The sequence below is a fragment of the Pangasianodon hypophthalmus genome, chromosome 16, assembly GCF_027358585.1.
Source record: "Pangasianodon hypophthalmus isolate fPanHyp1 chromosome 16, fPanHyp1.pri, whole genome shotgun sequence".
Lineage (NCBI taxonomy): Eukaryota > Metazoa > Chordata > Actinopteri > Siluriformes > Pangasiidae > Pangasianodon > Pangasianodon hypophthalmus.
In genome coordinates, this window is record NC_069725.1 from 13,316,266 (window position 1) to 13,331,666 (window position 15,401).

Consider the following 15,401-nt stretch of genomic DNA (forward strand, 5'->3'; position numbering starts at 1 on the left):
ATATTTTATGTTTTCATTTTTGTTGCTATGGGAACCTCTATCCCCAGACCCTTCTTGTCTCAATTTTGCAAATAGATCTTACCAAATCTGTGATATGAAATTAGAATAGTGTGTTCCACAATTTGATGTTTCACTAGTGACAAAGAAGAAAACATAAAATTAAAGAAAACAAAACATAAAATTAAAGAAAACAAAAAAAGAAAACAATGCTAATGAAACATGCAGAGTTTTCATTGCATAAATCAAAGCATTTGATCATTATACATGATAGCTTTTTCACTTTCATAGTATTACATAAAAGAATGTTTATGTGACCTGCCCAAGTCAATGTAAAATAACATGAAAGATATCATAAGTGAAATATGATACATACACCCGAATCTAAAAATGTTCCACAGCAAGGAGCTTTGTTAAAAAATCTATAGACCATACTGGACTTTGGCATTTGTAGAGATCCACTGATCTAACAGATTCATAGGTGCAAGATTCTGTATAAATATGTAAAGCTAGTGGATCTCTGCAAAGCTAAAACTATTTCCTTACGGCCCTATTTTTGTGATCATGGCACAAGATCAAAAACAAGGCCTTAGAGTACTGAGTTATTTATTTTTTGTATTTTTCATGGAAGCTTGGCAAAAAAGCAGCACAGTTTTAAAAAGTGGTTGGCTTGGAATGGATACATCATCAAGGGTGTGCTGCTGCAAAATTCAATAAATCAGATATGCTGACTCTCTTAAAAACTAAACATAACATTTAAGCTTATATTGTGTGTATTGTGTATTATATAGTGCTAGAAATAACCAGCTGACACAATGTACAATAAATGAATTTTGCGTCTTTTCTATCACAGATATTTTTAGTATTAGTGTGAACATTTTTGCTTCAAAAGCCAACAATCATTCAAAAAAAAAAGAGGAAAAAAAAAAAGAAAACTCCAAATGTGTAAACCAAAAAATGGGCGAAAGTTCAGATAATTATAGATAGAATGTCAGAGGATAAGGCTTGCGTGCCTTTTCTGACTATACACTTTACTATGCCACTATAGGTAGTCCGATTATTATTTTAAATAAAGTTCGCAGTGTATCATGCAAAAATGAGACAGCAAGAAATTAAAAAATGCTTTTGATGTAAACTGGCCTAATGCACACTGAGACCATTTTAATTTTGCTGTGGAAAGTACAATCAACAGATGGGAGACAGCGTTTTCAATTCCTGGAATTTTTCAGGGTTAAAGGCAAGCACTTGTGTTTAAATGCGGTTGTCTAGACGCTATTTAAATTTCCATCTCAGACACCTCTATTCAAGAAAAGTCTGGCAAGCTCAGAGGTATGAACTACATATAGGTGTCTTGCATTTCAATTGGGGCCCACAGAAAATTAATTTATGTCAATAACCAGATTCTGAATACAAGTAACTTTCCCCATATAAATATTGACAACTTTTGGACTTAAGACACCTTTGAAAAAGGCCATCTGTCATATTCAGGTAGTTGAGTGAAGTAGGGTGTCATAAATAGTGTACAGCAACAAAACTTGGTCGCAAGAAAAGGGACAAAGGGATTTGAAGGAAAATACCATTTTAGTATTGTGTTTGTACCAAGATCGAGTCATGGTGGGTGGTATCACATATTTTTGGACTAGAATAGATGGGAAAATACCACTGCATTGATGGATTTCAACTGTCACACTCCATGTTGCACAACTCCTTGTACTGGCAAATTATGCATGTTTCTGCAGAAAAAAGAATTCTAACATTGCCATGTATATTAGCATGAAAGATGTGGACTGATGAACTGATTCATATGATTCCCTGTGTGATAAAGACATTTAAAAAGTCAGTTTTGTTTATATGCGGCCCACACAAAGCCTTTTCCAATTTAAACATACCCCCACTTCTGCATTTCCTCTTCCTCGTTTTTTATTACTTGCTGCTCAGAGAGAAAAAAAGAAAACCAGCTGTATGAACAAAGGTGGAACAGATCTTTGCAGTATCATTTAATGTCATTTAATGCACACAGAGAAAATATATAGATAATTTCCAATATTAACCTCAGAATACAGTAATTGTTTAGACTCCATTATGACAACTGACATGGCAGCTTCAGCATCTGTTTGTCCAACAATTCTCTTCAGTAATAAATAATTCCATAAATAAATAAGTAAACCAATACATTTCAGCAAGTGAACAAATCATTACAACATTAAATACAGCATACATGAAGAAGCTTTTAAGTTTACAGTGTCTTTTCCAGACTACTAGAGAACCTTTCTACCTATTTATAACTTTTTTTTGGCTTCTTTAAAAAGTCATTTGACATTCAGCGGTCAGTGATGTAAACTGATGAGAAAGCTTACTCCTTGTTTCAGACTCACCATAACACGAGGTAGTGAACCAAGATGCTGGGTACACTCAAAACATTCAAGAATATCAGAGGTATGGTTGACAGATGACTGTAAGAATACTAAGACTCATGCTAATTAACTTCATTGTATGCACCGATTAATATAACACTAAATGCACTACATTTTTACCTTCTGTACAAATTATGCTAGAGAATAAACCTGCCATGAAACAATGCAATATTACATTTTTTTTCTTTTTGTTACAGGACAAACAGGAAAAATAGCATTTTTAAATAAACATCTGGCTTTAACAGTTAAGTCTCTGTTTTGTATGTTTTAAATGGAATGTGGTCAACTGGAAGGTAATTTTAAAAGAATGTGAGTTAAGCTCAATCCAGGTCACTCAAGCTTCAACTTTGACAGAGTTTATAATCTATTTAAGGCAATGTAGTCCCATTGAAATAAATACCAAATGCCACCAATACACAAAAGCATCTCTTTAGTGTCACCACCAAATAACAAAGAGATGATGATTTAAAAAAAACAAATCAAGCAAAAGATGAAGACATTAATACCTAATCTGCACAAGACTAAAAAGTGAGCCCCTTTGTCCCTAAGATTAGGTGTGTCACTGATTTTGACCCCACCCTCAGTCCTTGTCCTTCTCATTCCTCCACCCCTAGACAGTGCTAGAGAACAGTGATCTGAGTGAGCTCTGAGTTAGAGTGTCCTGTCCCTGGATTTGGTGGCTGTTCCGGGCTGACCAGGGGCAGCTCCACGCCTAGTCATGCAGCATTACTGTTTGCCTCTGTAGTTTTGCAGTTGTAGGCAACATCTCGCGCCACGCTGTGCATGCGGCCCGACTGCTGCTGCGCATCCAGGCTGAAAGGAGATGGTGGCTGGCAGAACTCACGGAAGCAGCGCTTAAAGTTCTCATCCAGAAAAGCATAGAGTACTGGGTTTAGGCTGCTGTTCACGTAGCCAAGTGCAATGCAGAAGTGCATGAGCACCACAGTGTGCACACTGCCCAGATTCACACCCAGTGACTGTGCAAGTGCCATAATCTGGATGGGTGTCCAACACACGACAAATGCTGCCACCACCACCAGCACCATGCGCGTGATACGCCGCAGGTTGCGATCCTTCTCCTTGGAACCGGACAAAATACGTACATTGCGCAGGCGCTTGACCATCAGGCTATAACACACACTAATAATGGCTACCGGGATTAGGAAGGAGAGCAGGAACACACATGTGCCGAACACTGGGTCCCAATAGCTGCGGGGGTCTGGCAGGACCAAGATGCACTCAATGCCTGCACAAAGTAGGTCACATGGCAAAATAAATAAATAAATAAATCAGTACATGAAAAACAAGTAAGTGTTTCAGGATATGACTAACCTACATTATCAGTCAGAAAATACATATCAGACAGCCCATGTGCAGACTGTGTGAGTCTGAGAGTAGTCCAAATTTAACTCATTGCTGAGCCAGAATATTCGAGTGAGAGAAAAAAGTTTAGCTACTACAGTACTTTTTAATGCAATGGGATTACTTTGTGCTTCCAAAAGTCAAGTGCAATACTAACTCTTACAAACTGAAAAGATTACTGCCACAATTTTGCAAAATCTGTCCATATCTGTGGTGACTTTATTTGACAGAGACAAATAATGGGTTCCTTAGAGGGCTGTCTGGGATAGTCTTCATCCTTCAGCTCCTTCTTCTTTCTTTACTTACAGCCACACCAACAGAATCTATGTGACTAGTTTTCCTCAGAAAATGCTTAATGTAAAATGGCCCATTTTGTAGCCCTTGCTAGATGGTAAGAATAAACATAAGGTTTAAGTGGCTCACACATATTGAACCCTGAAGTGAAGGAACACACTGTGAAACTGCTGGATTGAAGTTTCCAAATATTTAAGGTAGAATACTCCAAGAAGAACCAAGATAAATCTCTACTGGGGACTTTTTGTTTCATTAAATATCTAGACTTAGATAATACATTGATATTTTAGATTAGAATAGACAACGCATGTTATTATCAAATAAACTGCAAGGTTGATTGTTACTTTCAATTAGTTATTGCAGAAGTGTTTATTTTTTTAGTTTTAGGGACAAAACAATATCAACAACACAAACAGTTGTTTCATTGTTTTAGAAGCATGACCAATTCGCTTACTGTCTGTTGTCATCCATTTAATGATGGAGCACCTTCTGTAAAAGAGTGTACAATCACAATTTTTTTTATTCAGACCTCCCAATTTTCTCTCTCAGTCTTTCAATCTCCTCTAACTACTGTGAAACACATATAAAAAATCTCTGATTACAGGAATTCAAAGGAAAAAAAGATTTACTGTTCGGGAGGGCTTGAATGATGTATGGATTGGAGGGCGCTCACAATGTGCAATACATATGATTACTACATAGCAGCTTAATAAAAACACTGGGCTGTATTTACTAAGAAAAGCACTAATTACAGCTTTTTTAGCAATCAATTGTGTTGCTCGGCATGGTCAGTTAAGTGGGTGATCTACTAAGAGTGTGCATGTAAATGAACTTAGGCATACACAATTAACATATAGCTGATGCAATATAAAATCCTTTTTGTTGTGCATATCTTATTGTCAGCAGGAGGAGAGATTCATTGTATTTTGCTGCAACATATATAAAATGACAATCAATAATGACTATTTTGATGCAACAGTTGTTACACAACCTGAAAATCAAAAATCACTATCACCCTTAATAAATCGGTGTAAGTGGTTAATTACAATAATCTACAGATGAGTGACAAATTAAAGGAGAAACATAAGCATAAAAGAATCCCTAGTTTTTCCTTTGATTTATCACCTGTTTGTACAACCTGTTTGTATCTGGATACATACACAAGAACACACACTTACCATGGTCATCCTCAACATCTCCAAGCACCATGGCTGGCACGCCAATGGCAGAGGCCAGTAGCCACACACATATGTTGACCACCTTGGCTTTGTGGGGTGTCCTCATATCCAGAGCTTTGACAGGATGACACACAGCCACATAGCGGTCCATGCTCATCACAGTAAGGGTGAAGACACTAGTGAACATGTTGTAGTAGTCGATGGAAACTACTGCCTTGCACAAGGTATTGCCAAAGGGCCAGAAACCTAGGAACACATCTGTGCCCTGGAAAGGAAGTGTGGCCAAGACCAATGCATCAGCCAAAGCCAGGTTAAAAATGTAGATATTGGTGGCTGTCTTCATCTTGGTGTACCTGATAAACAAAGAGATTGAGAAAGAGAGTGAGGACAAGAAGTAGACAGGCTCCGTTAATTCAAAATAGTCAAGTACACAAAAATATACGCAGATATTGTGAAGGTCCATCTTTAATTAAACTTGGAATTTTTCTTTCTGAAGCATATTGGGCCTTATTTATCAATCATTTAGTAAAGTTGTGTGTAAATGTTTGCATAAACCAAACCAAACTAAAATTTCCACAAGTTTCAGAAAAGTTTCAGAAATGCTGATTTTCTTCATACTCGCATACATATGTTGATCACCTGTAAAGTGTGTTCCCGACACAGCTCATTTGAATTTACTGATGCCTACAAAACTTCATAAGCACACAGAGGGCTGGAAACATGAAATGCAGCTGAACAGTGAAAGAAAAGGCAGGAAGGCAGAGGTGGAAGTTATTTTGACTCACTTCTATGCCAATAAAAACACATCACTATAACAGCACCTAAAAAAGTCAAAATCTAGAGATAAAATTGAGTGAGAAGAAAATGGTGTGACATAAAAATAGAGAAGAAAATAAAGATCTACACAGTAACCATGTGATCATTCACACCAAGCACATCACGCAGGGAAACTGGGAAACTGCTATTTTAACATTGTTTTAAGTGTCTCAGCCAACGTGCTAGAAGTGTTGCACAGAGTTAAAATAAGATGATTTATAAGACACCATTCATCCTCCGAAAAAAATCATACCATCTTTAAACATCTTTTCTCTCATAAGCGTGACCATCCATTGGCATTTGTTTATGGCTTTCGGCTATGCACAGACCAGCCTGTACACCCGTTGTATGGTGGCATTTCTTATTATGTTATAAACTAATGTAAAAGATCTGAATGAATTAAACACTGAATTATTTGTCTTAATTTATGGGTTTGGCTCACTTTCTTTATTTTTCATATTCTTTAATTAATCTTAATAATATAACACAACTGGGTTTTGATGATTGACTATAAAGCACTTCTTTAAGTCCCTCTGGGTAAGGATGTCTGCTAAATTCTGTGAATGTAATAAAAAATAAGCAATTTTAAACTTGACAGTATATTTGATATATAAAAGTGCAGTACATGTCAAAGTTTACATTAGTGGCTGGAATACAAACAGATGCATGTGCTTTTGGAGAAAATTTATTCATTGAAATTATTTTTTGCAATTTAATATTATAATTATGGCATTCAATCTAAATCTAAACTAATTTTGTCAAGCAGAAAAAAATAGTCTAGATTAAAATGTGTAAGGTAAACTTCATGTTTAAAATGTTTTGCTAAGTTGTTTCTTCAGGGTATCATCATGACCCACTGTGTCCCTTTAATAACAAAAGGTTCAGGCCTTTAAAAAAAAAACAATACTGCTTAAGTAATTAAAAAAACATTAAACAAACACTTAATATCACAAATAATTTGTTTTTAATATTTAATATTTTTTAATATTTAAAGTTTCAACTGATTCTCAATAATGAATGGCATATAAAATTTAGCTAATATTCTCCCCTGCAACATCATAATGCTTAACTTTAATATATAATTTGCCTTAAACCTTTCATTCTGAATTCAAGCAAAGGATGGCAACATTCACGTAGGAGTAACTGGAAAAGATTGTGAGGATCAAGATTTCATTTCAGTCAATTGACGTTTAACAAGCTAACTCTATTTCAAAAACCAGTTGCCTGGAAAGTCTGCTTTGATTTCCATGTAATTTCCTGGACTGACTCTATTTAGCATCAGTCCTCATGAGTTTTGTGTGTTTGGGGGAGTTCTATTCTATGGCAGATGAAACTGAGGAATCTAATTATTATAATGAAGTACTTTTTTTATGACTACATCCTCATACATGTTTTATTGTTCTTATCCGTGCTCATCCCCTTCTCACTCTTTACTTCTTGGGGGAGTGTCTTGGTGTATTTCAAATGACATCATTAGTCATAGATAAGCATCTTTCCAATCATAAATCATCTTTATAAAACAACACGTGACAGACTAGGAGAAAAAAGTGGAAAGGTAATTTGTATGTGTATGTGTCTAGGATGCCCCATACCACTGGTTGCTCCAATGTGCAGTATTTACTCTATTAAAATTTGCAAATCACAAACTACTTATTATGTACTGTACTCTATGTTGTATATTATTTTACCAAGGTAAAAAGAGTTATATTAATCAGTGACAATCTGTAATATAATACTGAAATTTGTATTCTCTTGTTCATATAGTTATATGGATAAAGTATATCCATAGACCTACACATAATCCCTAAAATATAACATGGTAAAGTTTTCAATTAGATTGATGATTCATCCATCAACCAATAACAAATCTGAACAGCTCTATAAAAATATAGTGAGATACAGCATATATCTGATTATCATGCTACTACTTCACAGCAACCTGCTTAGTAAATATTGGTAAATGTATACAAAATACAGAAACACACCTACACAAAACACCTCTCTGTCTCGCTATGAAACATTTATTCTCACCATGCTTCTTGGGTATCTACAGACATGCTCTGAATGTGTGGGCTGGTCTCAGGTCATTAGCTGCTGCTATAGAGGGAACAAGAGGGGGAAGCTGATGAAAGAGGATATGAGATCTGAATGAGCTACTGGGGTTATAATAATGAGCCAAGCTGTGCCCAGAGAAACCTAATCAGCAAAATAAACAACAAAAACAAAATACAACAAAGCAAAATAAACAACAAAAGGATCTGGGTTAATCCAATTAACATCCCTTCGTAAAAAAAAATATATATATATATACACACACAGTCAGGTCCGGAATTTTGGACAATGAGAGAGTTTTTTTTTTTTATTTTGCCCTTATACACCACCACAATGGATTTGAAATTAAACAATCAAGATGTGATCGAAGTATAGACTTTCGGCTTTATTTTAAGAGGTTCCACAAAAATATGGCATTTACCATTTAGGAATTACAGCCATTTTAAGCAAAGTACTTCCATTTTCAGGGGCTGAAAGGTATTTGGACACTTGACTGACAAGAAGTTAATTGACCATGTGCGGTCCGTTCCCTCGTTACTTCAAGACAAATGAAGCAGATAAAAGGTCTGGAGTTGATATCAGGTATTGAGTTGGCATTTGGCAGCTGTTCAACTGGAGCTACCAATATGAAGTCCAAGGAGATCTCAATGCAACATAAATATGTTAAACAACGTAAATCTATAAGAGAGATAGCAAAAACCTTAGATGTGGCCAAATCAACAGTTGGGTACATTCTTACAAAGAAAGAAAGCACAGGTGAGTTTAACAACATCAGAAGGCCTGGAAGACCACGGAAGACAACTAAAGTGGATGATCGCAGAATCCTTTCCTTGGTGAAGAAAAACCCCTTCACAACATCAACAGAAGTCAAGAATACTCTGGAGAAGGTAAGCGTATCATTGTCAAAATCTACAATCAAGAGATGCTGTCATGAATGTAAATACAGAGGGTTTACAACAAGGTGCAAACCACTGGTAACATTCAAGAACAGGAAAGCCAGATTAGACTTTGCCAGAAAACATCTAAAAAAGCCTCCCATGTTCTGGAATAAGATTCTTTGCACTGATGAAAACAAGATTAACTTGTACCAGAATGATAGGAAGAGAAAAGTATAGTGAAAGAAAGTAACAGCTCATGATCCAAAGTTTCACATCATGTGTCAAACATGGTGGAGGCAGTGTTATGGCATGGGCATTTATGGGTGGCAATGGAACGGGCTCACTGGTGTTCATTGACATTGTGACTGCCGACAGAAGTAGCAAGATGAATTCTGAGGTATATAGGGCTATACTCTCTGCTCACATTCAGCCAAATGCTACAAAACTGATAGGATGCCGCTTCACAGTGCAGGTGGATAATGACCCTAAACATACTGTGAAAGCAACTAAAGACTTTTTGAAGGCAAAGAAATGGAATATTCTTTAATGGTCAAGTCAGTCGCCTGATCTCAACCCAATAGAGCATGCTTTTCACTGAAGACAAGACTGAAGGCAGAAAGACCCACAAACAAGCAGCAACTGAATGTGGCTGCAGTGAAGGCCTGGCAATGCATCTCCAGGAAGGAAACTCAGAATTTGAGCTTTGAGAGCATGGGCTCCAGACTTCAGGCAATCATTGACTGCAAAGGATTTTCATCCAAGTATTAAAATTATGGTTATATTTACAATAATGTCACTTTGTCCAAATACCTTTGAGCCCCTGAAAATGGAGGTACTTTGTTGAAAATGGCTGTATTACCTAAATGGTAAATGGCATATTTTTGTGGAACCTCTTAAAATAAAGCTGAAAGATTACACTTCGATCACATCTTGATTGTTTAATTTCAAATTCATTGTGGTGGTGTATAAAGGCAAAATAAAAAAAAAAAACCTCTCTCCGGACCTGGCTGTGTGTGTGTGTATATATATATATATATATATATATATATATATATATATATATATAGTCAGGTCCATAAATATTGGGACAGTGACACAGTTTTGGTAATTTTGCCTCTGTACACCACCACAGTGGATTTGAAATGAAGCAGTCAAGATGTGACTGAAGCGTAGACTTTCAGCTTTAATTCAAGGGGTTTAACAAAAATATTGCATTAACCGTTTAGGAATTACAGCCATTTTTTACAGAGTTCCTCCATTTTCACAGGCTCAAAAGTAATGAGACAAACTAATATAATCATAAATATTAGGATTATTTTTATTACTTGGAGGTAAATCCTTTGCAGTCAATGACTACCTGAAGTCTGGACCCCATGGACATCACCAAATGCTGAGTTTCCTCCCTTGAGATGATTTGCCAGGTCTTTACTGCAGCCATCTTCAGTTGCTGCTTGTTTGTGGGTCATTCTGCCTTCAGATTTGTCTTCAGTAAGTGAAAAGCAGCTCAGTTGGGTTGAGGTCAGGTGACTGACTCGGACATTTAAGAACATTTAATTTCCAAGCTCTTGGGCTGCTTTCACAGTATGTTTTGGGTTGTTATCCATCTGTACTGTGAAGCGCTGTCCTATCAGTTTTGCAGCATTTGACTGAATCTGAGCAGAAAGTATAGCTCTGTACACTTCCGAATTCATCCTGCTACTTCTATCAACAGTCACATTATCAATAAACCCCAGTGACCCAGTTCCATTGGCAGCCAAACATGCCCATGCCATAACACTGCCTCCACATGTTTGACGGATGATGTGGTATGCTTTGGATCATGAGCCCTTTCTTTCCTTCTCCATACTTTTCTCTTCCCATCATTCTGGTACAAGTTAATCTTGCATCAGAACTGGTCAGGCTTTTTTTAGAGGTTTTTTAGCAAAGTCTAATCTGGCCTTTGTGTTCTTGAGTGTTACCAGCGGTTTGCATCTTGAGGTAAACCGTCTGTATTTACATTCATGAAAGTGGCTCTTGATTGTAGACTTTGACAATGATAGGCCTACCTCCTCCAGAGTGTTCCTGACTTGGCTAGATGTTGTGAAGGGGTTGTTATATTGAGAGTTCCCATGAACAGCTACCAAATGCAAATTCAACACTTGGAATCAGCTCCAGACCTTTTATCTCCTTAATTTATCATGATATAAGGAGGAAACAGGCCACAGCTGGCCATGAAACTGCTTATCAGTCAATTGTCCCATTACTTTTGAGCCTGTGAAAATGGAGGAACTCTGTAAAAAATGGCTGTAATTCCTAAACGGTTAATGCAATATTTTTGTTAAACCCCTTGAATTAAAGCTGAAAGTCTACGCTTCAGTCACATCTTGACTGCTTCATTTCAAATCCACTGTGGTGGTGTACAGAGGCAAAATTACCAAAACTGTGTCACTGTCCCAATATTTATGGACCTGACTGTATATATATATACATACATACATACACTGCTCAAAAAAATTAAAGGAACAATTTTTAATCAGAGTATAGCATCAAGTCAATTAAAGTCCTGGGATATTGATCTGGTCAGTTAAGTAGCTGAGGGGGTTGTTAATCAGTTTCAGCTGCTTTGGTGTTAATGAAATTAACAATAGGTGCACTAGATGGACTCCCAAAACAGGAACGGTTTTACAGGTGGAGGCCAATGACATTTTTTTCCCTACTCATCCTTTCTGACTGTTTTTCACTTGTTTTGCATTTTGCTAGGGACAGTGTCACTACTGGTAGCATGAGGCGATACCTGGACCCTACAGAGCTTGCACAGGCAGTCCAATTCCTTCAGGATGGCACATCAATACGTGCCATTGCCAGAAGGTTTTCTGTGTCTCCCAGCACAGTCTCAAGAGCATGGAGGAGATTCCAGGAGACAGGCAGTTACTCTAGGAGAGCTTGACAGGGCTGTAGAAGGTCCTTAACCCATCAGCGGGACCAGTATCTGCTCCTTTGTGCAAGGAGGAAAAGGATGAGCACTGCCAGAGCCCTACAAAATGACCTCCAGCAGGCCACTGTTGTGAATGTCTCTGACCAAACAATCAGAAACAGACTTAATGAGACGTCCTCTAGTGGGCCCTGTGCTCACTGCCCGGCACTGTGGAGCTCGATTGACATTTGCCATTGAACACCAGAATTGGCAGGTCCGCCACTAGCGCCCTTTGCTTTTCACAGATGAGAGCATGTTCACCCTGAGCACATGTGACAGACGTGAAAGGGTCTGGAGAAGCCATGGAGAACGTTATGCTGCCTGTAACATCGTTCAGCATGACCGGTTTGGTGGTGGGTCAGTGATGGTCTGGGGAGGCATATCCATGGAGGGACGCACAGACCTCTACAGGCTAGACATTGGCATCCTGACTGCCATTAGGTATCGGAATGAAATCCTTGGACCCATTGTCAGACCCTACGCTGGTGCAGTGGGTCCTGGGTTCCTCCTGGTGCACGACAATGCCCGGCCTCATGTGGCAAGAGTACGCAGGCAGTTCCTGGAGGATAAAGGAATTGATACCACTGAATGGCCCCCACGCTCGCCTAACCTAATTCCAATAGAACACCTCTGGGACATTATGTTTCGGTCCATCCGACACCACCAGGTTGCACCTCAGAATGCCCAGGAGCTCACTGATGCCCTGGTCCAGATTTGGGAGGAAACACTCCAGGACACCATCTGTCGTTTCATTAGGAGCATGCCCCGAAGTTGTCAGGCATGCATACAAGCACATGGGGGCCATACAAACTACTGAGTACCATTCTGAGTTGCTGCAATGAAATTTTTGGGGTGTCTTTGAATTCAGCCCTCTGTAGGTTGATAATTTTCATTTCCATCAAACGATGTGGCATTGTTTCGTTCCTAACACATTACCCAGTCCATATCAGTATAGATATCCAGCATGATATTTTGAGATCTGATCTGTTTTCAAAGTGTTCCTTTAATTTTTTTGAGCAGTGTATATACTGTATATATAGTACACATATGTCCTATATCTCAAATTTGAAGTAGAAGGAAAAAAGAAATATACATATATATATTTCTTTTTTCCTTCTACTTCAAATTCGAGATATAGGACATATGTGTCTGTCAGCACAAAGTCACAGCTAACCTAAAGACCCAGAATGTCAGCCCCTGAAATTAGCATATGGTGTTGGCTTTGAGTTACATTGAATTTCTATGATGGACTAAATAAAAGTGATACAAGACATTTATTTAATATGATTTTTTTGTAAATGAAATACACTTGCTTTTTAATAAACAGATTAAATCCTTGATTTGTAGGACATATTCTATTGATTCATCAAGACTGTGGAGAAAACTTAAAATATCATATTAATTTTGGACAGTGCACGCAGGATAATGCTTTAGCTTGATCAGACTTACAGTTCCTGAAAAACAGCTCTTTGTCTTTAGCTCTGACCACTGTGTATGACCTCAGAATCCATGAAAGCATTCATGAGTTACAACTGTTTGAATATATAAGGCTCGGCCTCGTTAGTACTGATTGATCAGTGGTGGCCATATTGTTTACAACTGTCAACATATTTTTGATAATCATTGAGGTTCAGTCTCTGCTGAGTAGTTTGACACCAAATTTGTGAAAATAGGCCAAAAATCCTAAAACTACTTCACTAAAGTAGGTATTGTTAGGCAGCTGAAGGTGCTTGGACCCCTAATTATACTGACATGAGTGACAATAAGTGGGAAGAGAGCTCTTCATAATTAGTTTACCCACGATTACCCATTTCTACCATTTCTAAGTTTTGGCATACACATGGTCAGGTTGTATCAGTAGCTATAAATATATGCACATCCTCAGGGTTGATCAATGAGTTGTAAAAAATGGGACAAGAATTTTAATAGAGTGGACAATGTTATGAAAATATGATTTACAACCTCTGTTTTCACTAAGAGGAGATCTCAGAAGGCAATACTACACATGCTTTTTGAACCAAAATAGGTTAGAAGATGCCACTACATCAGCAGATTTTAAATATTACACCTCTTTTCAGCACAAGGCAATATGTAATGGCAACAACACGCAAACGGAAAAAAATGGGCTTGTGCCCAAACAAAATACTGTGGATATTAAAAGTCTACACACCCCTGTTCAAATAACAGGTTTCTCTGATGTAAAAAATGAAACCAAGTTAAATCATGTCAGATCTATTTCCACATTTAATGTGATATAGCAACCAAACAAAACTGTGAAAAACAAATAGAAAAAAAGAAAAAGGACAATCACAATAATCTGGTTGCATAAGTGTGAACACCCCTTAACTAATACTTAGAATTACTTTTCCTTGGATCACAAGATGGCGTCGCTAAGGAAGACTGCCTACGTTACTGCTCGCAACCCACGCTGCAACTTTTGTGTATTTTACCTTGTTTTTTATCTTGTTTTTTGCAAGATTATTGAGCTAACCCTTGTTTTTTATCTAGTTTTTTGCAAGATTATTGAGCTAACCCACGGACACATAACATACGACCAACAAACTTTAATCAACTTTGGAATAGACTTTACTCATCACTATAATTCCCGTTTTCATCCCGACCCCACCTGGCCTCTGGAGATCACTCTGAGCCAGGTAAACAATGGACTTACTCTCCTGAGACGGCGGCGACAACAAGGAGGAAAAACAGCTGGCGTGAGGAACCGGGTACAAGCCAGGGCATACTTCACACCAATGCCCAGCATACTGTTAGAGCCCGGATACAGTTCCAGCAAGACTTCAGGGACTGCAACACTCTCTGCCTCACCGAGACATGGCTCACTCCAACCATTCTGGACCACACTGTACAGCTGCCTGGGTTCTCCCTTCACCGCATGGATAGGACAGAGAACTCTGGAAAAATCCGGGGTGGTGGAGTGTGTTATGATAAATGACAAATGGTGCAGCTTAGGGAGCACCCATCGTCTTATGGAATTATGCACACCGGACCTGGAATACCTTGCGGTCAAATGCCGCCATTTTATTGCTCCCAAAATATAAACAAAGGCTGCGGAGGGAAGATCCGGTGATGAAGGAGGTGCGGTGCTGGTCTGACGAGTCACAAGCCACGCTACAAGACACGCTGCAGGATGCAGACTGGGAGATGTTCTGGCGCAGCTCTGATGACATCAGCAAGTTTACAGCAGCGGTGCTCGGGTATACAGAGTTTTTGATAGGAGAGACTATTCCCACACACTCTGTAAAGGTTTTTCCCAATCAGAAGCCATGGGTAGACTGATCCATGCGGAAGGCTCTGAACGCGTGCACAGTTACCTACAACGCAGGGCTGCAGACCGGCAACATGGATGAATACAAAGCGGCTTCCTACAACCTGGGGAAAACAGTGAGGGAAGCCAAAAGGAAATACAGAGAGAAGATCAAGACCCAGTTTGAGCAGG

At 38.3% G+C, this 15,401-nt stretch overlaps 1 protein-coding gene across 1 annotated transcript in view; it reads right to left on the bottom strand.

Annotated features, from left to right (window-relative positions):
- Window positions 1-914: 914 nt before the first annotated feature.
- Window positions 915-15,401, bottom strand: part of oprl1 (opiate receptor-like 1) — a 33,503-nt gene continuing 19,016 nt past the window's right edge. The window contains exons 3-4 of the mRNA XM_026920113.3: window positions 5,246-5,598; window positions 915-3,657 (exon numbers count right to left, since the gene is read on the bottom strand). Of these exons, the coding sequence (XP_026775914.1) occupies window positions 3,128-3,657; window positions 5,246-5,598 (883 nt within the window). The 3' untranslated portion in view covers window positions 915-3,127. The remainder of the gene's footprint in view (window positions 3,658-5,245; window positions 5,599-15,401) is intronic.